Source organism: Magnolia sinica, chromosome 2, assembly GCF_029962835.1.
Source record: "Magnolia sinica isolate HGM2019 chromosome 2, MsV1, whole genome shotgun sequence".
Taxonomy (NCBI): domain Eukaryota; kingdom Viridiplantae; phylum Streptophyta; class Magnoliopsida; order Magnoliales; family Magnoliaceae; genus Magnolia; species Magnolia sinica.
The window spans coordinates 85,175,762-85,201,482 of record NC_080574.1 but is presented as its reverse complement, the minus strand read 5'-3'; the positions used below and the strand labels follow the sequence as shown (position 1 = coordinate 85,201,482).

The 25,721-nt window shown below is 37.0% G+C and overlaps 1 protein-coding gene across 10 annotated transcripts in view; it reads right to left on the bottom strand.

Moving 5' to 3' along the window:
- Window positions 1-5,760: 5,760 nt before the first annotated feature.
- Window positions 5,761-25,721, bottom strand: part of LOC131237236 (kinesin-like protein KIN-6) — a 105,551-nt gene continuing 85,590 nt past the window's right edge. Inside the window, exons 11-24 of one of the 10 annotated variants that reach the window (XM_058234920.1) lie at window positions 18,798-18,846; window positions 18,474-18,682; window positions 17,771-18,019; window positions 17,496-17,618; window positions 17,315-17,389; window positions 17,076-17,175; window positions 16,817-16,941; window positions 15,741-15,863; window positions 15,586-15,657; window positions 15,332-15,431; window positions 15,112-15,227; window positions 7,264-7,391; window positions 6,548-6,620; window positions 5,761-6,169 (exon numbers count right to left, since the gene is read on the bottom strand). In XM_058234920.1, coding sequence (XP_058090903.1) covers window positions 6,074-6,169; window positions 6,548-6,620; window positions 7,264-7,391; window positions 15,112-15,227; window positions 15,332-15,431; window positions 15,586-15,657; window positions 15,741-15,863; window positions 16,817-16,941; window positions 17,076-17,175; window positions 17,315-17,389; window positions 17,496-17,618; window positions 17,771-18,019; window positions 18,474-18,682; window positions 18,798-18,846 — 1,638 coding nt within the window. In that variant the 3' untranslated portion in view covers window positions 5,761-6,073. Of the gene's footprint in view, window positions 6,170-6,547; window positions 6,621-7,262; window positions 7,392-10,993; window positions 11,063-14,821; window positions 14,948-15,111; window positions 15,234-15,331; window positions 15,432-15,585; window positions 15,658-15,740; window positions 15,864-16,816; window positions 16,942-17,075; window positions 17,176-17,314; window positions 17,390-17,495; window positions 17,619-17,770; window positions 18,020-18,473; window positions 18,683-18,797; window positions 18,847-25,721 lie in introns of those variants that run through there. The other 9 variants (XM_058234921.1, XM_058234919.1, XM_058234922.1 and 6 more) reach the window with 9 other exon arrangements.

Below are 25,721 nucleotides of genomic sequence, written 5' to 3'. Positions count from 1 at the left end.
CTTGTGAGTCTACCACCGAGGCATGAGTGAGGACCCTACACCTATTGGAAGATCGTAGCCATCTAATTAGTCGATGATATGTACGGACTTGTAAAAATAATTTTTGTTGTCCACTGTTCATTCTAATGCCATGATTATATATAGTCCATCCAATGGAGTCCAACAAGGAGATCGATGATACGTTGTAATGGAGTCCATCACGATGAACTGGAAACGCTATAGGGACGGCCTCAATTAATACAGGGTACTATCGGTATTGAAACTCTCAATCTAATGGGTCTATTCCATGCAATCTCTTGAGAGAGAGAGAGAGAGAGAGAGAGAGAGAGAGAGAGTTTTGTTGCATCAGTGACGCATGATGATCGATAGATTAGATGATTTCGCTATAATCAACCTTTAATGTCTCAAAGTAAGATGTATGTCACTTACCCAAAACCACCCACGTTCAAAGGTACATAACATAAGTCGCACCATAGGAATTTTAGTGTCAGTATCTATACAGACGCACACTTCCACATCGCACGAAACATAGATTTAGCTCAATCTATAACCATCCAAATCCTATTATCCAGTGCAGATGGTTCAAAACCCAGGAAAATGACACTTCACAGATGCTCCTAGCTGTCCATACATTGAACAAATAACTATAATGAGAGATGATCAAGTAAAAATATCCATTGATCAGTATCCTAAAAATACTTTTGGTATCAAGTGGGCCACACGGGCAGGCATCTGTTGGCATGCATAAAAACCTAGTTTAAATGATCGAATGATTTCTATAGAGTAAGCATCGAAGCTGGTTTCCGCTTGTGTCATAACTTCAAGTGGACCTTTTGATGATCTTTTCTTCTTTAAATAGTAACATCACATTCGCGTTGTACGTGAGAATGGAATTTTAACGATTATTGAGACATGCTTCAGTGTTCTTAGAGCACTATAAGTTACATTGGGACACAATCTAATCCATTGATCTAGACCGTTTTTTAGGCTCAGGGACCATTTAATGGGCTGCCATGCAAACATCACATCTATCTGACAATCTTAACCATCTGATCAGTAGCATTTAATATTAATGGCCAAGATCATTTAAACAAAAAGTGGGTCGTATCAAAATTTTGATCCTTTTATTTGTTAAGGCTCAATCCATCACGGATTGCTTATGATTGAAATGTATCGCTTTTATTAGGCAATCGTAGCCATTCCATTCATGGCTTAAGAAAAAGAAAAAGAAAGAAAGAAAGAAAGAAAGAAAAAGAAAAAAAGAAAAAAAAAAAAAAGATGGTTTGGATAATCCTATTGGTGTGATTTTTCACGTTGTAACTCAGGAAATGTGTTCTAGAATTAATGGAGAGTTGAGATTGATAAAGTAGACCGTCAAAATGACCCATTGCAACTAATAGTGATCTCAGAGAATTGGAGCATTTCTCATTATTATTGACTAACGTAGCAGATTTTTATAACAGCTTGAATCAAAGTAAACCACAATGGAACTTAGTTGCTAAATGAGCTTTGTTAAGGCCACTTTCTACATTGCCACCACTTGCACCCGCATTGCAGGCGACTGCAATATCGAGGCCATCCATTAGGTGGGTCCAGCCATGCCTATGTTCTTGCCCAAAAATGAATCTACTCAACTCAGTAAGCAGGTCACGGTATTAGAAACAGGTGAATGGGTTAGAAAACTTCAGCCTATTTTTCTAACCCGTACATTGGTTTAGTAGGTTTTGGCCCACTCAACTAGTGGACTGAACTGATTCTTGGGCCAAAGCATCTACATGCATGATCTCAGCAAGCTATTATAGTTCTAAAAATTGGTAGGTTGACTCGAAACTCAGCCAAGTCAACTCAACTCAGTGAGAATTCAAGCTGAGTTTCATCTCGGCAAGACTCATCAAGTCAGCTCAATAACTCGGCCGACTCAATACAACTTGGCAGGACTCAACTGACTCAATGGCCCTTTTTTCAAAACCCACCAAAAAGAAGAAGAAGAAGAAGAGAGAGAGAGAGAGACAGAGAGAGAGAGAAGAAGAAGAAGAAAAGCTTTTAAGCGTGAATCTGCAGAAGAAGAAGAAGAAAAGCTTTTAAGCGTGAATCTTGGAAGAGGCAGCCTCATCTTCAAAACATGAAGACGCTAGGCAGTGTGTGCTACGGTACCACTACCAGGTAGTGCTTGGTTTTGGATATTTTAATTACTACATCAGTGCAAGGCAATTTTAAATGCATTAAGTAATATTTTAAAAAATGTACTTATTAAAATATCAAGTAAAGACAAGACAGTTAGAGACCCAGTCAAGTCTTGAACTTCACCCAACCCAGTTTTGACATAGGGCTGAGTCAGTCTTCGAGTTGACCCTACCCACCCTGCTTGGCATAGAGACTTGATGCAAGCAATCATCTTATTATGGGCGGGACCCACTGTGGATTCTCATCATTTGATCAGAGCCATTCCAGCAAGGGCCTGCAAAATGGATGAGACAGTTTAATGCTTAACATCCATTCTGCATGCCTTTAATTTTTATCGTTGTGATTTCGTTGTGATTGTCCAATCATAGATATCTTTTGGGATATGAAAGCTACAATCGATTCATGGTAATCTTACAACCTGAAGACAAGAAAAAGATATGTGAGGCAAATAGGCAGTTGAAAAGGCGTCCTTGAAAGAGTGACTTGCTAATGAATACTCTTTTGATATCGGAGAAATCAATGGCAATAGGAGAAAGAACAAAATGGTTTCCAAGGGTCTTAAAAGAAAAAACAAGATGGATTCTCAAAACAGTTCTATTTATAAAAAGAATAATAAAAGAGTTTGCAAAAGTAAATCCAATTTTCTTATTTGGATTGAGGAAAGTATATGAACCGAATGAAAATAGAAAAGATTCTATAATTAGTAATTAGATTAACCATGAATCGATCATTCGAATTAGATCTGTGGATTGAACAAATTATTCACTGAAAGAGGAAATAAAAGTAAAAATGAAGGATCTGGCTGATAGGACAACCACAATCTGAAATAAAATAGAAAGGATTACAAAAGACAAGAGAAAAATATTTCTAACTCCAAATAGAAAGATTAGTCCTAACGAGACAGGTTGTGATGATAAAAGATCGGAATCACAGAAACATATTTGGCAGATATCAAAAAGAGGAGGTGCCCGATTAATACGTAAATGGCACTATTTTATGAAATCTTTCATTGAAAGAATCTATATGGATATCTTTCTATGTAACATTAATATTCCCAGAATAAATGCACAACTTTTCCTTGAATTTGAATCAACAAAAAAAATTATTGACAAAGAAATTTACAATGATGAAAGAAATAAAGAAGGAATTGATGAAACAAATCAAAATGCAATTCACTTTATTTCGACTATCAAAAAGTCGCTTTCTAATATTAGTAATAAGAAATCACAGATTTATTGTGACTTATTTTCCTTGTCCCAAGCATATGTATTTTACAATTTTTCACAAATCCAAGTTATTAATAAGTATTACTTGAGATATGTACTTCAATATTGCGGAGCATATCTTTTTCTTAAGGATAGAATAAAGGACCATTTTGGGACACCAGGAATATTGGATGCCAAATCAAGGTCTAAGAAACTTCCGGATTCTAGAATGAATGAATGGAAAAATTGGTTAAGGGGTCATTATCAATACAATTTATCTCAAAGGATGGTGTGAATAGCTAACAAAGGAATGATTATGCTCCTACTTGTACGCAATCAATCCATCTATAGAAAAAAAAAAAATGGGAAGTTGCGAAATCTAAAGTGCTCTTTCCATTAATTTAAAATTTAAAAATAAAAAATAAAAAAAATAAAAATAAAAAAGAGAGGCTAGAAGACGAAGTTGTCTTGCTTGTTTGAAGTCATGGGTTCAAATCCACCAACCGCTTGCATCTTCTTATTTGAAAACATATTTAACTCATCAGTGACTCGGTTCAACTGAGTAAGCAAGCCAAGTCCTCTAGTCATGCCTGAGTTTGAATCAAGTTGACCTCATCAACGAATTTCACTGACTTGGCTACATTGACTTGGCCTATTTTCAAGTGGAGTGACAGCATTTTACAACTATGGTATTGTTCTATAGAATGGGAAAGAGGAGGAAATTTGAATTTATTCTAATATATTTTATTTTCAATTCAGAATTATGTAATTACCAATTACTAATTAACCATTTGGACGCTGCAAAATTACCACTTTACATAGGCAGATAATGTATTAACTACACTTAGTAATTATAATTTCCAATCCCCTCTTTCCTTGGGACTTGGTAATTAATCATTTTCCTGGATCTGGGTCTGTTTGGTTGGGTCCATTTTAGGATGGTCAAAAATCAAAACATGAAAAACTTGGGCCCCTGTTAGATTTGGTTGATTTTGAGTGGTCCCAGGCACAACAAGTTTAGTAATCAGGTTGTGAACGTTTGGACCCAGACTATCTGCAATGGTTCTAAATTCAAAGCTGGACACGTTTACTGTTGGTTCAAGTTCAATGAACTGTCGATCAAATCGACAATGTCAATTCAAGTCGATTGAATCGACGGATCAATGACTAGCCATTAAAGATCCATTGGAGCACTTTTCTTATAAAATGAGCACTCGGACCTTCGCAAAATAGATGGGTTTTTTAAGGTTTTAGAGTCTCTATGCATACAACTCTTAATCAACTCTCTTAGGCTTTAATCCATTGAGTTCATGCCATCTTCCTTGTGATTCATTACTCTATATGAGCATTTCAAGCTTAACTTGAAGATGTACATATTCTCTTGCATGCTTTAGATGTTAGACATTAATCCACAGGTAAATCATTTGTCTATCATCCTCTAGAATGCTTATATACGTGAATTCCCAATTGAAATCAACCACCCCATTAGTTGTATGAGATTCTACCACCATACAACACTCCCATTACCTTGCTATTCTCAATAAGAAGATGCATTGTAAGGTTGCTAATCTAGGAGCTGAACAAGACCCACTTCAAAGATCGAGGGAGCTGAAGGGAAGCTGATTCAAGTGTGAAGAAGCATCTCAAAAAATGTACCATCAACAGGGCTCATCCAACTAGTAAGAGTTTTGTTTTGAGTCCATTGTACACTCAATTCTTGCGTAGATTTGGATATAGAATTTGTCATCCAAACTCGATTAAGTCTCTATGTAAGCCACCGATGGGTATGTATGTGTAACTCTCTATGTGAGCCACCGACGGGTGTGCACGTGGAAGTCTCTATGTGAGCCATTGATGGGTTTGTACGTGGGTCCTTGTGTAGGATTGTAACGGTTTGTGGTGAACGTATGGAAAACTATGTGAGATAGTGAAATTCGGAAAACTCGAGTTTAAGTTCGTTATTTGGGCGTTCAGTAGGGATTTAGCCGAACTATTATATATCGTTGTGTTTACGATTGTTAATGTGTATGCAATTCTATTTATGCTTGTGATTGATTCGTTTATTTTTATATGGATGAATGAATAGATTGTATGCTAGGAATTTAATTTATTGCACATATTAAATATCTATCTAACATAATAGACTACTTTGCACATATGGTTGTCTCTTGTGTCTACTGCATGTGGGAGGTCTTCTACTTCCAACAGGGAAAACCTTGTGCTATTATTATTTTTATTGCACAAAAACAGGCTCCATTTAGGTTCAGCCCATCACTTATGTTTCAATCTTCAAGGTTCGGCATAAGTAATTCATACTACTGAAATCACACTATCATACTGAGTAATGGCATAACATATTGAACACAGCACATGTGAAAAGAGTGATGGTTCATACATGTGCATCCAAAAACACATCCACATAAGGTATCGAATACATCTGCATGCTTGTATGACTGCACCTGCCCATGCACATGCACACAGCCACATGCAAGCACACAGCTCCAAGCCAATGCACTCACACACAGATGTCAGTAATATTTCAAAATGTTTACTGAAACTTTCTGCAGATGACATAGAACATCTGTAAACAAGTGCAACTCTTCCAGTTGAAAAGATTGAGGCAGCAAAACAAGAAAACCGCTCTCCGGGCTAATAGAATTATACATACACTTCGGTTCTGGCAATCACAGATAGAGATTGCTCCTCAACAACCGGATCAGAGAAACACTACCTTGTGTCTTTTCTCTTTCCTCCATGCTTGGTTTCTTTTCGCCTCTTCTCTGTCCATCAACCATGATGTAAATTTTCAGAAGGATTGAAGACCAGATACATTGATTCCATACATGGAAGGACTTTGTTAGACTCCCACTTAAAGCCAAAACAAAAAATACTAAAAGTACATTTCCCCCTCTTATCTCAAGACAAAATGAGTGCTTACTGTCAACTGTGGGGTAAACTAACTTCTTTTGAAAAATATCAGTTCATACTTACTGATATATGACTCCCATATCCCACCCCCCAGGGCTAAATCAGCATTCTTCGTCATTTAAAACAACATATTGGTGTTCACAGGGAAAAGGAAATGCACAAGAAAAAAGGCAACGAATAATAAGCAAAGGGCAACAAGGTTGTTTATAAAAATTAAGGAGAGGCCTCACCTTTGGATTTTCATCCTCCATGTGAAAGCCACCAACTTCCTTTACTAGAATTGATGATGCCGGCAGCAGTCTCCTGGTTATTAATAAACAGATTAAGATGAACGAACAACTTGTTTATTTTAATCAACCTATATGACATAACTTTGCCACAACTTTCATCATGAATCCTGACAATATGACATTTGAATCTCATGGTAGTGTGTTGTGGCCCTTGATAGAGTGGGAAGGCAGAACAGGATTTGTGTAGCTGACCTCAAGTAGTTAGGAAGGTTTACGATGATGATAATCACCAATCTGAATTGTCCATTCTTTCATACAAAAAGTGACAAGCCGTGGTGCAAAAATACACCAACTGTATGATCCTAAGCATTTGATCAATAGTGTGTAAAATGGACAGTCAAGATTGAGCAGATAAACAAAATAGATCCAATCATCAATCCCTAGACCCCACTTTGAATTGCTTATGATTCCAAAGGAGCACTTTGGTTTGATGAGTCTAGCAATGCGATCTACGGCTGGTAAAAACAAACGGTTGTAACAAATTGGCCTCCTTCCTAGGGTTAGGAACTTAGGACAATGAATCATCCGATCAGCATGATTCCTGCATCATGGCTTGGCCCCAATGGTAGCGTTGAATGAACTGGCTGAAACAGATTTTGCTAAGAGTAGATATAACTGACAAAATGCAGCTGCTACTATGATATGCAAGGTCTAACCTTCTAGGTTTTTCTGCATTCAGAGGTTTGCAAGAGTGGTGTTCCATCTCACTTTGTGGAACCTCCCTGGCATTTCTTTCGTTGCATGCTACATCTTCATCAGGTGAGATGCATGAGTCCGCCGCCTGCTATAGAAAAATACAAGCATGTTAACTGGTTAGTTAGCATAAGCAGTGAAGATTATAAGTTAAAGATACACTTGCAAAGAAGAAATGATCCAGTATGATTGCTCTGCAGCAATATCCAAACCCACCTCCCCCCCCTTGCAAAGAAGAAATGATCCAGTATCATTGCTCTGCAGCAATATCCAAACCCCCCCCCCCCCCCAAAATAGAACCAAGTTGAATTTCAAGGGCACATACTTCCAAAACTAAGAGCACTATGTTATAATGCTCCTAGTTATAATGGGACACCTAGACAATCCACTTGATATCACCAATATTTTCAATTATGTAAATTCCAGGCGTCGCTTGTATTGCCAATGTATCGCCAATATTTTTGACTATGTAAATTCTAGGTGACGCTTGTATCACAAGTGTCTCGGCGATATTTCAATAATATCACCAATGTAGAGATATCACAGAAAGTTTGTTTATTAATAATAATAAATAAATAAATATCTATTTTAATTTATTTTTTTTTATGAGCACATTGTTTTATACAGTTTTCAATTTGTCGTTGCTAATATTGATAACATCTCCATATTATCGTTATCGCAACATGCACGATATCTAGACCACAATCTTTCGTTTCCTTTCTAGTTGTTGATGATTTCTTGGCAAAATATCGTGAGTTATCGATATTTTGCAATATAGATGGATGTTGGATGGATGACTGGATGGTTAGACTATAATATTGTGTATACATTGTTTTTGCAATTTTTTAATCCCTAAATATATAAATATGTGTATTTTAAGCATCTCCTGAAGTTTCACTGAAAATTCTACTATTTTCCCCATGTTTTCCCGCATTTCCATTTATCAGCGATATTATCGGCGATATCGATATTGTTTCGGTATTCCCAGCCAGCGAAACTTATAGCGATACCGATACTTCGAACATTGCCTATACATATCGGCCTTTACGGCCATATCGTAATGGATACGGAACACCTTAAGTCTAGCTAACCCCACGCTAGAGGCTTTAACATGCACCTTATTTCATAGAGACGCAACATAAATACAAGCACTAGATCTACACCTGTGATTACTCATGTTCCTACACTGTTATTAAGGACTCAAGATTTTGGGTATGCATATGTATGCATGGTAAGTTAGGGGTCTTCTTCACCATTTGGTGAATTTCTACAATTTGATTCCAAATCTTCGGATTTGATTTAGCAAATACCAGTATGAAGGTTTTTTTTTTTTTTTTAATTAATGATCTTGTTTTCTAGCATACTTTTTCCTTGTTCCGATACAATATGATGCATTAGCCAACCCTAACTAGTTGAGGTAGGGCCTAATTATGATATAATATGATGCATTTATGCATTTTGGACCTCAAAACTGGTGGTATTTTTTATTTTTATTTTGTCTCTCCAATGTATTAAAGCAAAAAAGATATATATATATATATATATATATATATATATATATATATAGAGGGTGTGTTCATCATTTTTTTTTTCTTTAATAGAAATTGAAGAGGCTCGAAATAATTTCTTCATGCAATACAATTATTTCTCCCTAGATGAACTAGTTATTTGTGTCTAGGAGGTTAGGGCATAAAAAGCTAAGACATGTGATTAAAAATATCATATAGTAGGTTTAGCTACCCATATTTAGTTATTGATCATCATCATCAAGCCTTTAGAAAGTTTTTGCTATTGATGTCTAAAAAAAATAAATAGGACCAAGATATCCCTTTTTCTTCATGTAAAATCCCATTCCTGGACTTCTCCCCAGTTAAGTTGATGTAGGTTAAGTATTCATAGCAGGCATTGTTGACATAATTGGGTCATATCCCTAAGGGCCATGGGCCATTCCCTTTACTTGGGCCTGACTTGGGTCGTGGGCCTCTTATTTCCCTTTTATTAGTTCTCTTCAATTTTTGTTCCTTTTTTACCCTTTCCTCTAAGGGTAGTTTATGTAGTTTTCTCATTCATTTAATATATAAAGAAAGAGGGTCGAACATCAAAGCCTCTCTAAGCTTCTTTTCTTCCCAAGTTCTTTCTTTCCTCTAACATGGCATCAAAGCAAGAAGGTCCCTAGGGTTTCTTATCTCTTGATCTCTTCCTCCTCTTTTAATCTCCTCTTCTCTTCTTTTCATATAATCTCTCTTGGTTTGAGAGGTATTAATCTTTTAATCACATGATTGTATGTGATTTGTGACGGGTGGTCCTGTGGCTATGGTGTCTAGAGATCTTGTGGAAGCTTTTGGAAGTTTTTGCTGGAAATTCTGACTGATCAAGTCTTTGAAGATTCAAGGCTGCTACGTTTTATCGTAAACAACAATATGGTTCTGTTGGAAATTCTAGACTGATTTGCTCCCTTTGGTTGGATCAAAAACATGTTTGACTGATTTCAATTTGCTGGACATTCATATTCTTCAGATTTTTGGGATTGCTTTTCTTCTACATTTACTGAAACAGGATTGCAGCAATAAGGGTTTGTTGATCATTATGGTTTGGACAGTTTTTTGGATTTATTCTAAATTTACAAGAATCTCCTTTGTGGTAACCCTAGATTTTTCTATATTTGCTTTCTTTAATAATTCAGCTGTAAGAACACCCCTCCCTTTTTTTGGTTTCTTAATGATTTGTTGATTTTGAGTATTCCTTATTTGAAATTTATTGCAGTATTCCTTTTGGTTCTTGAGTATTTTGCCTATAAGGGATGCCACACAGAATAATGCCTCTCCATCTACATCTTTGGATAAAAAAAGGTAATACATTATTTGCTCTTCACACTACCTATGCGTTCAACCATTGGAAAATTGATTTGGGGGCTATGGAACATATAACAGGCACATCTCTCTTTTTCTTCATTTACTTCAGAGTCTTATTTACGCCGTGTGAAGTTGGCAGATGGTACCTTGACACCTATTAGAGTAAAGGAGATTATATTTCTGCTTCACCATCGTTCTCTGTCCTGTCTTATTGGTTCCAAATATTGCTTCCAGTTTATTATTTGTTTGTCAAATTACAAAGGATCTAAATTGTAACAACATTTTTTTCTGATCATTATCTTTCAGGATGTAAAGATGAAGGAGCTACGTGGTGGTGAAATTGAGAAAGATGGACTATAATTCTTCATTTGAATACTTGAAGTCAATTTAAATGAATGTCATAATATATATATATATATATATATATATATATATATTAAAAAAGAGCTTTATCTTTGGCATTGCCATTCTAGTCATCCTTCTAATTCAGTTTTATAGTCTTTGTCATCAGTCGGTTGAGTCTGGGGATATCAAGAATTCTCAATGTGAAGCCTGTGTTTTAACTAAACATCATATGTCAATTTATTCCCCTGTGGAAAGAAAGATAAATATATATTTTTTTTCATTAATTCATTCTAATGTGTGGGGACCAATTCCAATTAATTCTACTGAATTTAAATACTTGGTCTCCTCTATTGACGATGCTTCTTGTATGACATCGATTTATTTAATGAAAAGCATAGATGAGGTTGGTTCAATTTTCAAAGTGTTTCTTGCGTATGTTAAAAATCAGATTAATACAAATATAGGAAACCTTTGTACTGACAATGCAAAGGAATACCTTTCTCACTCAATGTTGTCTTATCTTCATGAGCATGATATAAACTCTAAAACGACTTGTATACATACTCTGCAACAAAATGGAATTATTGAAAGAAAGAACAAATATCTCTTAGAAATTATTCATGTTATTCTCATATATATGCCTCTTCTTAAGTTTTTTGGTCGAATGTTGTTCTTACTGCCTATTATTTAATTAATCATTTACCTACTACAATTCTTGGGGGTCGACCATCTTTTCAAAATTTCTCAACATTCTACTTTATTTCTAAAATTCCATTGTAAGTCTTTGGGTGTGTTTGTTATGTTTATAATAATTACCCTTGATCCGATCAATTAAAATTAAAAATAAATAAATAAATAAATAAACATCATGTTTCTATGGATGTCAAGTTTCTTGAAAGCATTCCACATTTTTCTAAAGATAGTGAAAAACAATAGGGTATGGTTCTTCCTATACCTGCTCTTGACCCTGATCCAATTCTTTCTATTTCATCTATTCCAGGGGCATGTGCTCAATCTAATAATGGTGTAGATAGCATAGGTTCTGATTCTCAGTCAACTAAACCAAATTTGAAGGTTTATGAAAGAAGGAATGTCCGGACATGTCTTCCCACAGTCCACCACAAAGCAGGCTCCTTTGAACTCAAGTATTAATCGTATTCCTACTTGTTTGCCCATTTATTCAGATCCATACTTAGAACTATCCCTGAATCTTCCTATTGCTATCAAGAAAGCTAAAAGACAATGTACTGATCATCCCATTCAAAATTGTCTCCTATCATTCCTTGCCTCCTAAACACTAGTTCTTTGTTTCTATCCTTGAGTGTTCTTCTTCTACTATACCAAAAAATTATAAGGAGGCTCTTCTCCTCTATGGCGTCAGGCCATGAAGGAGGAGATGGTTGCTCTAAAGAAGAATCATACATGGGAGATGACTACTTGTTGGGAAGACTCAAGTGGATTGTCACTGGGTATATGCCCTAAAATACTACCTTGATGGTCGTATAACAAAATAAAAAGCTCACCTGGTTGTTAAAGGCTTTTACACAGGCATATGGTGAGAATTACAATAAGACGTTTGCTCATGTTGCGAAGATGAACTCAATTCATGTTATTACTGCTAATCTTAATTGGTCATTTGCATCGGTTTATTGTTAAGAACGCCTTCTTGAATGGTGATTTGAATAAGGAAATTTATATGCTTCATCTTCCTAGTTTTGCTCAGAAGGGGAAAGAAAATAAGGCTTGTCTTAAAAAGGCGATATACGGTTTGAAGCAGGCCCCTCATGTCTTATTTGAGAAATTTAGTTGGGCCTTGATAGGTTTTAGATTTACTCGTACTTAGCCAAACCACTCAATGTTTGTTAAGCAACATGTCCAAGACTATCATTGTCAATGTGTATGCAGATAATATTATTATTATAGTTGATAATGCAAGTGGGATTTCTGAATTGAGGATCTATCTGAGCAAGTTTTTTAACAAAGATTGGGGTCTGTTAAAATATTTATGGGCATTGAAGTCTCTTGTTCGAACAAGGGTATTGTTTATCTTAGCCAAAATATGCTCTTAATCTTTTGACTCCTACTACTAATCTTGCCATCAAAACACTTGATTAGCTAAAAAGCTTCATGTTGATGATGGGAAAGACTTTGAGTCAATTCATGCATGCTCTTGCTCCAGCCATCTTGAAGTTGTTCATCGCATTCTTCACTACATCAAGTCTTCTCCAGGTCATGGCATCCTATTTAGTTGTTATAATAATCTGAATGTTGAAAGTTATTCAGATGCAAACTAGGAAGGTTCTCTTGATGATCATCGTTATACAAAGGGATATTATACCCTTTCCTCAAAAGAAAACTTGATACGTAGAAAACCAAGAAGCAAACATTTGTTGTGTGATCCAATGCAAAGGCTGAGTACTGTGCTATGGTGAATATTGCATGTGAAATCTTGTGACTAAAAAGTTGACTCTAAGTTAGGATCTCCAGTGAATACACTTGTGCCAAATGAGACATTGTCCATCTTCAGTCATGCCCCTATCCATGTTCAATCGCCTCACATGCGCCAAATGAGACATTGTTCATCTTCAGTCATGCCCCACACGTGCCTCTATGCAACATGTGCCACCATCCATCTTATATTGTGCCCCACATGTGTAAAGAGCCCCCAATGTGCTAATGTGCCACATGTGCCACCATCCATCCATCTTCTCTTGCACCCCACATGGGCTATTGTGCCACATGTACCACCATTCATCTTACTTGTGCCCCACATGCACCAATGTGTCATACGTGCCATTGTCCATCTTCAATCCTCCAAATATGGCACATGCCATTGTCCATCTTCAATTCTCCAAATATGGCATGTGCCAATGGTACCAATGTGCACAAGTGCCATCATCTAGCTTTAGCGCCCACATGTCAAATGTACCAATATGTGTCTTGTGCCATATGTGCAATTGTACAACTTCAAGCACCTCACATGTACCACGTGTGCCACAATTTAGCTTAAAGTGCCCACATATGTTGTGTTTGCCACATGTGCCATTGTTCATCTCTAAGCATCCCACATGTGCCACATTTGTTAATCTAACACATGCTAGTGACTATTTAAGATTTTTTTCACGAAAATTTTTTGTTTTGCCAAATAACAAACTAGAAAATAGATTCTAAATTTCTATGAAAATCTTATTGAAAAAAAAAAAAAAAAACTAGGAAAACGATATTTCCTTTCCCACAATATTCTGGAAATAAAGTTTCCCAATAAACACTATTTCCTTTCTCATGCTTTTCATGAATCCAAACAGGCCCTAAAAGTAGTTTATATAATTTTGTCATTCACTTAATATATAAAGAGAGGGCTTTCCTCTGACAGGGATCAAGTTTCAACAGTTATAAGACCTTGATTAGGAAGGATCTGTATAACATTTCGATGCTCCCAATCAGTATACATGGTGCCCAGTCAGAACACTTGATGGGCCTCGCCAATCAGGAACAAAAAAAAAAAATACAAAATTAGAAAAACCTACCCTTCAGCAGGTGGCCTAGAAATTCACGGTACAAAAAAAAAAAAAATCAATGGTTCAGAAGTAAAATCTTTAGTCTATGTAGTTTTCCGGTTGTCCACCATCCACAGTGGAGCATCATATCAGCATTCTGAATATAAAATTTATGGGCCACACTTCTAAGGATTGCATGCATACGGTACATATCCAAATGCCTCATGACCACAAACTTCCTCAAGTTTTTGTTACGTCGTTTGACTGTTTCAAGCATCCTTTGTGCTTTCTGAGTTATATTTTCTGGCCAGAGCATTGATGCTTGATCCAGTCCATGCTCTAGTTGCTGAGCTTAAGAGCCGGAATATGAATCTAAACTAACATTCTGACTATGCTATTGATATGTTTTCAAAAGTGAGAATAATTCACTGCAAACACTTTTCTTTATCATTTTTTCTTAAATGCTTCACTGCAAACATGGACAAGAATATAATTATATAAATATCTTACCAATTATTGGTTGATGGGTTCTAAAATTCGTCAAGGATTTTACTTGATCAAGACATGCAGCTTCTTTTACATTTGAATTATTTTTGCAAGAAATGAATGTGAATTTAGATAAAGGTTACAAAAACTTAAAAATCAAAACAATGATTGGTTGCCCCCATTGACCTGACCATTCAAGCTGTTTGAATAGTTTCAGGGTAGGCTAGAATTGAAGATTCAGATTTCACACAAATTTATAAAAGAACAATGGATTACAGTTGAATATGCACAATTGAAGAGAAGTTAGATTAAAATGCAAAGCTTTTTGCAACAATCATTACAAATATTCTCATCTGGGAGTAGTATGCTTTTCCCAATTTATTAAAACCTGCTTGCTAGGAGTAAGCATATTGACAGCTGTTTTCTTGCATCATTTCTAGATGCAGCATCCTGTTTTGGGTTTCTGTCTGGAGATCCAAGGATGCAGGTTATAGAAACATATATAATCAATCAGTTTCTTACTTCAAATGCTACAGAATGTTACACAAAACATAAATTGCAGATTTGAAAGCAATGAATAACTTGAAAGAAAAAAATAATAATAATTTGGTAGTATAGTTAATGATCTAACATTTTTCTGTTCCTTGGTTAATGTGTTCTGCTCCATTGATGAAGTCAATGTACAGCTGCTGTCTCCAACAAGAGCATGGGGCTGAGAACAGGTGGCCAATGGAAATAGAGTACAACCTGTTTCTGTTAAGGAATCCACCTTTAGTTGAAATTATTGGATAGACCATCAATGTTGGACCATGATCAAACAGAAACAAAAGAAGCAATCCTTGGAATCAAACCTATCTGATCTGTAACAGATGAGATGTCATTGGCCTCCAAATACTCTACTCCTTCCGAATTTTCAGCATCATAGCTGTTTGCAGTAAAGCTGTCAAGATTCTGAGTCACAGACTGATAGTTAGGTAGTTTCACTGTGAACTAATTAAAGATGTAGTCTAATGAGGAATTGTAGATGAACAACGCCAATAGAGTTTGGTTAACTTTCCTTTTTTCTTAGTTTACTACAAGTGTAATCCATTATTACTGGATTTACCTCATTGCTCTGTGTTCTGAAGTCCTCTATAGACAATCTTGAATCAAGAACCACTGCATCATAACTTTCCATCTGGGGAAAATATAGGCCCTTCCTTATAGTATGCAAGGAAAATTGATGGCAATGGTAAATACCAGCTGTCAAAAGATACCTACCTGCAAAGAAAACTTCCAATTCTGCCCTACAGAGGTGTCAGGTACCTTCACATTAATGTGGCATTCAGAAGCCTTTGGGTTTGGATAACAAGCATCCACACCAAACAAATATGCTGCTCTTACCTTTAATGAAAGAAAAAGAAAAGGAAAAGATAAGTTCTAAGTCTTTCCCATTTCAAATGGGCGGCTGAGCATTTATTATTGGCAAAAGATAATTGAAACTAGAACCATAACCTCCTGACTAAAACAAATTGATAATTTATTGCAAACTAATCACTAGTTGCCCTGTTTGTATGATCACCAGAGTTCAGATTATTTCACAACAGATCCATGTTAAGGTTTAGAGAAGAAGCCTATCAAACGAACATCACACATATAGTCACTTACGAATTGTCATTTTCTTTCTTTTTTCCCATTTTCCTTATTCTATGCTTGTTAACAAGATAAAGGCTGTTTTGATGCATGAAGTTCTAAATCCAACAGAATCATATCCTGTTTTCATGTTTTTGTTTCAAGATCAAACATATAGAAGCTTCATAAAATAATCATAAAATAAAAAATCAACTTCATCACATATATCAAATGCTTTATGGCATCATTCCAAAGAGAAATTATTAGGTCCAATTACATCAGGAAATCAACAGCATTCATGCCAGTCTGAATGAGTAACATCCACAGTTTGGCAATCCAAACTGTTGATCTGATGGGCCCAATCATGGATGGAAATGCACAAAACTTCCAGATTGGCAACCTTTCAATTTGTGGACTACCAATAGACAGTTAAGAAATCACAGCAACGGTCTAAAAAAGACAGGTTATTGATTGTGAAGATCTCCCAGTCTGGAGGTTTTTGGGGATTCATCATCCACAGTGACGCCCGTCAAACCACATCTGAGTCCCAGGCCATATATGGGTTGGGAACATAAGGACAAGCATTCATGTCGTGATGCATCAAGACCGGAGAAGGCGATAAATCCTCTACCCCAAAGCAATGCATAAAGATTTGAAAGCAAATAAGTAACTAGAAAGATAAACACATTCCAGTAAAGATTTGAAACTAGAACTAAGAATCTCACATTTTCGTCTCCACTGATTAATGTGTTTTGCTCCATCGTCGATGTCAATCCACAGCTGCTCTCTTCTACCAGAACAAGAGACTGAGAAGAGCTGGCCAATGGCCCTGAAGTACAGAAACCTGTTTCTGTCAAGCAATCCATCTTTAGTTCAAAATGATCAACTAGACCAGCAATTTCCAGTTAGAAAAATCCCTCATCGTCAAGATCAAGCAGAGACAACAGAACTGTACAAAAAGGAAGTTTTTTCTAGAAATTAAACCTGTCACTTCTGTAATAGATGAGACATAATCAACTTCCGAATGTTCTGGTCCTATCAAATCTCCAGCATTACGTACAATTCCAGGAAAGCTGTCAACTTTCTGATCCATAGATATGTTAAAGTTGTTAATTAACTCATTTCAAAACAAACTAAAGAAAGAAAGTAAAAAATATCAAAATTACAGAATTCAGTTCCTCTTTTTTCTTTCTAACTCAAATGTGGTACCTTATAGATCTAACCTGATAGCTTTGCCTTTTGAATTCTTTTTTCGTAGAGAAACTTGAATCAATAACTGCTGTATCAGAAGTTTCCATCTGACAAAAATACAGGCTCTCAGTCCACAAAATAACAGATTATTCCTACAAGTATGCAAGAAAATGTTTTGAGAATAGTAAAATCCAGCCCGCAGTATATATCAACCATTAAAGGTATCCTCGGATTCTCCCCTGAAGAGCCGCAATCTATCTCCACATTGTTGTTACTCTCAGAACCCTTCAGATTTAGACAAGCAGTGTCGGCAGCAAATAAACTTGTATCATTTACCTAAAAATAAAGGAAGATTTATTATTTATTAGTCTTTTTCACTTTAAATGGCTGGCCTATGACCAGCAATAAATACGAGAAACTAGAAAAATATTTTTGTGTTTATCACAAAGTGTCACTTCTATACCATCTCAAGAAACATTAATGCCCACCTTTGGTGTGAGGTTCTCTTCAAGAAAACCATGATCATTTGTGGGCCATTCTCCTGCTGAATGCAGTGACCCAGTTGCACAAATAGCAGAGGCAGCATCCAGTTTACGACCAGAAGGTGCCTCCGATGAAAGTCGGATATCAAATGAACAAGAGGACTTCAAATCCTTCAACTCTTCTTCCAGCTCCAGGGCTCGAATCTTTTCCTTTGTAAGGCTTTCTTTTAGACTTTGGACTTCATTCTCTGATACCTGTTGTGCATCAAAAGCTGTAAATGGGATAACATGCAATATTTTTTAAACTTGAACAGACTTCATATGGACTTGGTCTGAATTATAAAAGAAATATGGCCATAATCGACTAATAGAAATTTCAACGATTCTGGAATTACTCAAAATCAACAAAGCAAGTGCGAGAACTAAACCAAGCAATAAATAAGAGTTGTGATGGAATATCCAATGTAGACATAAAGGTAATCAGAACTTCTGCCTCTTGACATCCTAATATAATTGGATGCTTCAAAATGGGTGCCAGATCCATGCTATATCTGTATGCAGTGATTTATAACCAAGTATAAAAGCACTCATGATTTAAACGTGGCATACCCATACTTGTATCTTAGAGACCAGAGTCAGAGACAGCAGCTTCCTGGAGTAATGCAACTGATACGTTTAACACCAAATGCCACACTTGTAAGATCATTACCTCAAGTTTTTTCTTATATTCCTTTAAAACATTCCATAAAGCCTTGGCAAAATCTCGCATAACTCGATCATTCCTTTCCTTCCTTCGTGACTCATCAAAATACTCGCCACTAAGTGGTCCACACTTGTGCACTTCTGCCTTGACAGATGGTGGAGATGAGACCAGAACTTGCAGGGGTTCAAGTTCTTGGAGCTTCTCTGAAATTGCTTCTGAAGAATAAGCAATGAATATTATTGTTATGTTCCCGTTAATAGAGTTCAAATGGCATGAGGATGAGGAGATTAGCAACACTGAAACTTAGAAGTTGCATGATATGATTCAAACCTTTCTCAGGAATTAGATGTCCATCTCTAGCACCCTTAACTCCATCAATCTGCAAGAAACCCCATAACTTGAGAAATTGTAATAAAAATATACTTGAATAGAGGACAATTCAATTAAAAACAAACTTTTTTCCCATTCAAAAGCTCAGAGATCATAATGCTAACTATCATATTGAACTGCAAAACTATGTCCACAGTGATGACTAAAAGGACCGATCGCAGGATATTCTTTAGTTATCTAAAATGAAAATTTTGGAGTTTTTAACTTTAGTGACAAATATTGGTATAAGGAAACTCCAGCCTGTGGTATTTTTTTTTTCTTTATTTGAATTTTTATACCAGATTTCATTAGAGATCTGATTAGGGTTTTGATTAAAGATTTGATTTTCTCTCTAGTCTTTATGAACCTGTTGTATTTTAATGAAATCCATTAATGATGTGATATGGGCCTACATACGCACACTTTGGCCCCGTTTGTTAAATCTGAAGTCTAAAGCCTAAATCCAAAATTTGAAGCCCAAATCTGAAATCTGTATATGAAGTCTAAATCTGAAGTCAAAAAACTCGTTTGGTAACTGTTGCTGAAGTCTGAAAATTAAGTACTGAATTTGAAACAACCTGTCTGTTAACAAACGTCTAAAATGTCTGAATTTTGTTAATTTGACACATTTGCCCCTATCTCCTGTTTGGATATGTTTTACATTATGAAGAATTTAATTTTTATTAAACGAAACTAAAATCATTAAGTTAACATCCATTTAATTCAAATAAACTAAAGTACTTAATAGAAAATTAAAATATCATTATACATAAAAAACAAAGCAAAAACAAATATATGATTTGCATGTATAAGTGTGGCGGCAATTGCGTCTCACATATTGGACATAATAGTTTGTTCAAAGTCTCCAAATACTCCTTCAACTTTAGGCATATCATTCTTTGATTCGATATTATCTCCAAAAGAACATTTTCATCATTATATTTGTGTTTTCCCTTCTTCATCCAGGTCCACCATGATGTTTGTGGGAAATCCACCCCGTCCATCCGTTTTGTGAGATCATTTTAGGACTTTCCACCAAAAATTAGGTGGATCAAAAACTCAAGTGGGCCACACGAGAGGAAACAGTTGGAATTCAGTCACCACCATTGAAATATTCATTTGGCCACAAAAGTTTTGTATCAGGTTAAGTTTTTTAATGTTTTCACTTCATCCCAATGGGAATTACCTTGTAAACAGTTTGGATGGCCTATAAACATCAAGGTCAAGCCCAGAAAGGTTTCAATGGCAAGAATTTCTTTCCCCAATTTTTCCTCGTGTGTCCCACTTGAGTTTTGGATCCACCTCATTTTTTTGTGGAATGTCCTAAAATGAGTTTGCAAAACAGATGGACGGGATGGATTTCTCACAAACATCATAGTGGGCCCCACCTTGCATCCCACCACCGGAACTTCATTTAAAAGGCCTTCGTAGTAAATTTGCATCCTCCTAGGACCTACCTAGAGATAGACGGTCATATCAGGGTCTTCATAGGGCCCACCATGATCTAAATCTTTAATCCACTCCATCCATCTATTTTGACAGATCATTTTTTACAACTAGCCTAAAAAGGAGATAGATTAAAGGCTCAAGTGGACCACACCACATGAAGCAGTGGGGATTTAACTCCTACCATTGAAAACTTCATATGACCCATCATGATGTTTATTTTCCATCTAACCTGTTTATAAGTTCACATAAAGCTGTATGAAGGAAAAATAAATAAATATCAACTTGATCCAAAACTTTTTTGGCCCCCAGAAATTTTCAACAGTAGGCTTTAAATCCCCACTGCTTCATGTGGTGTGATTCACATGAGCCTTAGATCTGTTTCATTTTTCGGATCATGCCTTAAAATGATCTTTCAAAATATATGAATGATGCGAATAAAATATATAGATCACAATGGGCCCCATAGAGCCCCTGACATGACTGTCCGTCTTTAGTAGGGTGGATCCAGATGTGGATTGCCTCCTGTCACTGTGCCGTTGGTAGTAACGTGGTGGATCTAGATGGGGATTGCCTACTGACACTGCCACAGTGAGGTGGCTCAGTGTTGTGTGGCCCCACCATAATGTATATGTTTTATCCACACCGTCCATCCATTTTTTTTTCAGATCATTTTAGGGAATGATCCAAAAAATGAGGAAGATGCAAATTTCATGTGGACTAGACAATAGGAAATAGTGGTGATTGAATGCCCACTATTAAAAGCTTTGTAGGGACCAAAAAAAGTTCTGGATGAACCTAATATTTGTGCTTTCCCTTTTACCATTACAGTGGGCCTAGGAAGTTTTTAATGGTGTGCGTTCAATCACCACTGTTTTCTTATGGTGTGGTCCACTTGAGATTTGGATTTGTCTCATTTTTAGGCCAATGCATTAAAATGATCGGGAAAAATAGATGAACGGTGTGGATAAAACATATATATTATGATGGAGCAGAAAGACCATTGTCCACTAGCTTCCTCACTGCTGGCAGTGTCAGTGGGCAATCCGCATGGCACGCGGATTTCCTACGAAATCATTTCCTAAGAAGTTCCTGTGCAAGGATTTTAGGTGGGGCCCACTACGATGTTTGTGAGAAATCCAACCCATCCGTCCGTTTTTAGAGCTCATTTAGGACATGCGACCAAAAATAAGGTGGATCCAAAACTCAAATGGGCCACACGAGAGGAAACAGTGGGGATTTAGTGACTGTCGTTGAAACATTTATATGGCCACAAAAGTTTTGTATCGGTCTAAGTTTTTAGTGTTTTCACTTCATCTCAGTGAAACTGGCCTTATAAACGGCTTGGATGGCATTTAAACATCAAGGTGGAGCCTAGGAAGATTTCAATGGTAGGCATTCCTTTCCCCACTATTTCATCTCGTATGGCCCACTTGAGTTTCGGATCCTCCTCATTTTTTGTCGCATGTCCTAAAATGAGCTCGAAAAATGGATGGATGGTTTGGATTTCTAATAAACATCACGGTGGACCCCACCTTGCATCTCAGTGCAAGAACTTCCCGAGAAAGGGTTTAGCAGGAAATCCGCGTCCATCCGCATGGGATCCACCAATGCCACCTCCGGGGCTGGAGAAGGGTGGCTCTGTGGGTTCTACCGTGATGTATATGTTTTATCCACTTTTCCATATCATTTGGGGGCATAAGACAAAAAAAGAGATAGATATAAGGCTCAAGTGGGCTAAACTTCAAGAAATAGTGGAAATTGGGTGCTTAACTTTGAAAATTTCTCAGGGCCACAGAAGGCCCTGATCAAGCTGATATTTGTGTTTTCCCTTCTTTATCCAGGTCTATGTGACCGTATGAACAAGTTATATGGGAAATAAACATTGAATTGGGTCCTAGGAAGGTTTCAATAATAGTTATTCAATTTCCATTGGTTTCTATAGTGTGGTCCACTTGAGCTTTTTATGTGCCACATTTTTGGGCTCATGCTCTAGAATGATCTAAAAAAGTTGATGGACAGTGTGGATCTAACACATAAATCACGGTGGGACGTAAAGAAGTTCTACATGTTAAAAGTTTGGTTACGTATTACGCAAACTATCCAGAAGGGAAAAAAAAACTCCGTAGCAACTTGAGGAGGGTAATTTTGGAAGGAGAATTTTTTTAATAGAAGAATTCATGGAGCGTATTCCGTATTCACCATTAAGCTAGACCCCTGTCGCTAAAAAAAAAAATCAATGAAAAATCACATGGTGCTTTCCGAATTAGGCGTTAACAAACAATACTGAACACTGAGCATTTTCTCAATTCCGCATTAAGTAATATTTTTCAGAGTTAACAAACAAGTCTTTAGATGGGTTATTTTGGCCTAGGACATAAAGAGATTTTTTGCTTTTGTTATTAATGGGATTTCTATAGTTTACAAAAAAAATTCATAATATAAGAGGGGGAGGGGGTGTGAACCCTAACTTTAACCCATTCTCCTATCTTTTCTCTCTTTCTTCGTCTCTATTCCATTTCTCTTTCCACTATTTTACATGATATCAAAGCTTCATTATTTCTAAATCCTTCTTTTTCTCCAAATCTCCAAATTTCTTCTTTTCTTTGCCTTGATGTCCCTCATCTTGCCTGTACTGAAATTTTCTTAAGAAAGCTAAGATTTCTTTTTTTGTTTCTTTTGTGTGTCGAGCCTTTTGTAATGGTTCGGTTGTTCATCATGTGTGAGCTATTTGCCTGTGTTGGATGTCGTGTTCATGACTATATTTCTTTGTGGAAGAAGTGGACGTGTGTATAGATTCTTCTATCTAGGGTGACGTGTATATCGTGTGAAGTGTTCAAGGGTGGTGCTCTTCAATTGTACTAGGTCGGCCCATGTTTGTGCTTGTGAGGTACTCTTTTTTTATTTGTTATGGAGATGAAAAGTGAACCGAAATCTAGATTTACAAACCCATGTAATATTTTAGGAGTCCAGATAACTTCTACTAAGAGGCCGTCTGGCCTCTCTACTAATAAGAGCTTATTTGCTTATTCTAAAAAAAATAAGCTCTTATTTTAGAAATATTTTTTAGAAATAGATTGTTTGGTGAAGTCATAATTTTGGAGCTTATTTTTTTAGAAACTAGCAAATGAGCTCTTAAAAAATAAGTGATGGGGAGTTCACTTTTTCTTTAAGAGCTTATTTGGCTTCAGTGGGTAGACATTTTTGGTTAATTTTTTGACAATTTGTCCTTTAAACTTTTTAAATAATTCTCATCTTGCCTTCTTCTCTTCTCTTTACAATCTCTTTAAGGTAGGCCCATGTGATGAATAACCCATATTGAAGGTGGGGCTCCACAAGATGAATGGTCCACATCGAGGTGAGCCCCACATGATGGACGATACATCAAAGTGTGGCCCACATGATGGACGACCCACATCAAAGGTGGGACCCACATGATGGATGGTGGACATTGAAGGTGGAACCACACATCAAAGGTGGGCCCACATGATGAACAACCCATATTAAAGATTGGGCCCCACATGATGGATGGTCCATAGCAAAGGTAGGACCCACATGATCGATGGCGAACATCAAAGGTGGGTCCCACATCTGGATGGCCCACATCAAAATGTGGCCCCGCATGGACTATCCACATCAAGTGTGCCCCACATGATGGACAGTACACAGGAAAAGTGGGACCCACATGATGGATGGTGGACATCAAAGGTGGGTCCGCATGATGAATGACCCATATTGAAGGTAGGGCTGAAAGTCGGGCGGGTTCAACCCGACCGACCCGGGACCGGCCCGACGATGGGTCGGGCTCAGGCAGGATATGGCGGGTTCGGACTCGGGCTTGGGCTATAGAAACACCAACCCGATGGAATTTTGGTCGGGCTCGGGTTGAAGTCTCGAGTTGCTCGACCCGAACCCGATAATTATAACATAAATATATAATAAATTAATGGGATAGCCTTCATTGCATGTCATTTCCGATAAAAGATTTCTCTCTCCCATGCGGCGTCGGATGTTTCTCTCTCATGCGCCAGATTTTCTCTCCCAGATTGCATGGGATGCGGATACAGTGCGAAAGCCTTTCGCATAAAGATACTGTGCAAGGATGCAATGTGGGGTCCATCGTGATGTTTATGAGAAATCCAACCCGTCCACCCATTTTTTTAGCTCATTTTAGGACATTGGACCAAAAATGAGGAGGATCCAAAACTCAACTAGGCCATAAAAGATGAAACAGTGGGAAAAGAAATTCCTACCATTAAAACCTTTCTAGGCTCTGCCTTGATGTTTATATGCCATTCAAACCGTTTATAAGGTCATTTTTACTAGGATGAAATAAAAACACTAAAAAATTAGACCTATGAAACTTTTATAGCCATATAAATATTTCAACAGTGGTCACTAAATCTCCACCGTTTCCTCTCGTGTGGCCCATTTGAGTTTTGGATCCATCTTAATTTTGGTCACATGTCCTAAAATAAACTCAAAAAACAGATGGACGGGTTTGATTTCTAATAAACATGGCAGTGGGCCCCACCCGGAATCCTTGCAGAGAAACTTCTTGCGGAAGGCTTTTGCGGGAAATCCGCCTCCGTTTGCATGCTCCACGGCAGCGGAAACGGATTGGCTATTGCCAATGGCCAGTGGTCGATGCTCTATGGACCCCAACATGATGTATGTGTCTCATCCATGCCGTCCATCTATTTTTATGGCATCAACCTAAAATTGAGGCGGATCAAAATCTCAAGTGGACCACACCATGGGAAAATAGTAGTGATTCAAGATTTACCGTTAAAAACCTCCTGGGGCCCACGGTAATGTTTATCTGACATCAAACCTATAGATTAGGTCATAGAGACCGGGATGAAGGCAAAAAACAAATATCAGCTTGATCCAAAACTTTTGTAGCCCCAAGAAAATTTTAAAAAGTTTTTAATGGTAGGATTTCAATCGACACTGTGTGACCCCATATGAGATTTTGATCTACCTCAGTTTTGGGCTGATAGCATAAATTTATCTGGAAAAATGGATGGACGGCATGGATGAGACACATACATCATGTTGAGGTCCACAGAACACCAACCACTAACCATTGAACCATTGAGTAGTGAATCCGTTCCCACTGCGTAACTTCTATCCTAATTGCTTGATCCACCGCATGACTTTTAACGTGTGGTAGTTCTTTGGCCCAACAATGATTTGTATTTTACATCCATACCATCCATCAATTTTTATGGATCATTCTAGAGCATGACCCCAAAAACGAGGCACATTCAAAGCTCAAGTGGACCACACCACAAAAAGCAATACAGATTGAACAAACTACCGTTGAAACTTTCCTAGGGCCAAGCTTGAAGCTAATTTTTCATCTGACCTGTTCATGATATCACACACACCTAGAATAAGTTAAAATACAAATATCAGGTTGATCAGAGTCTTCTA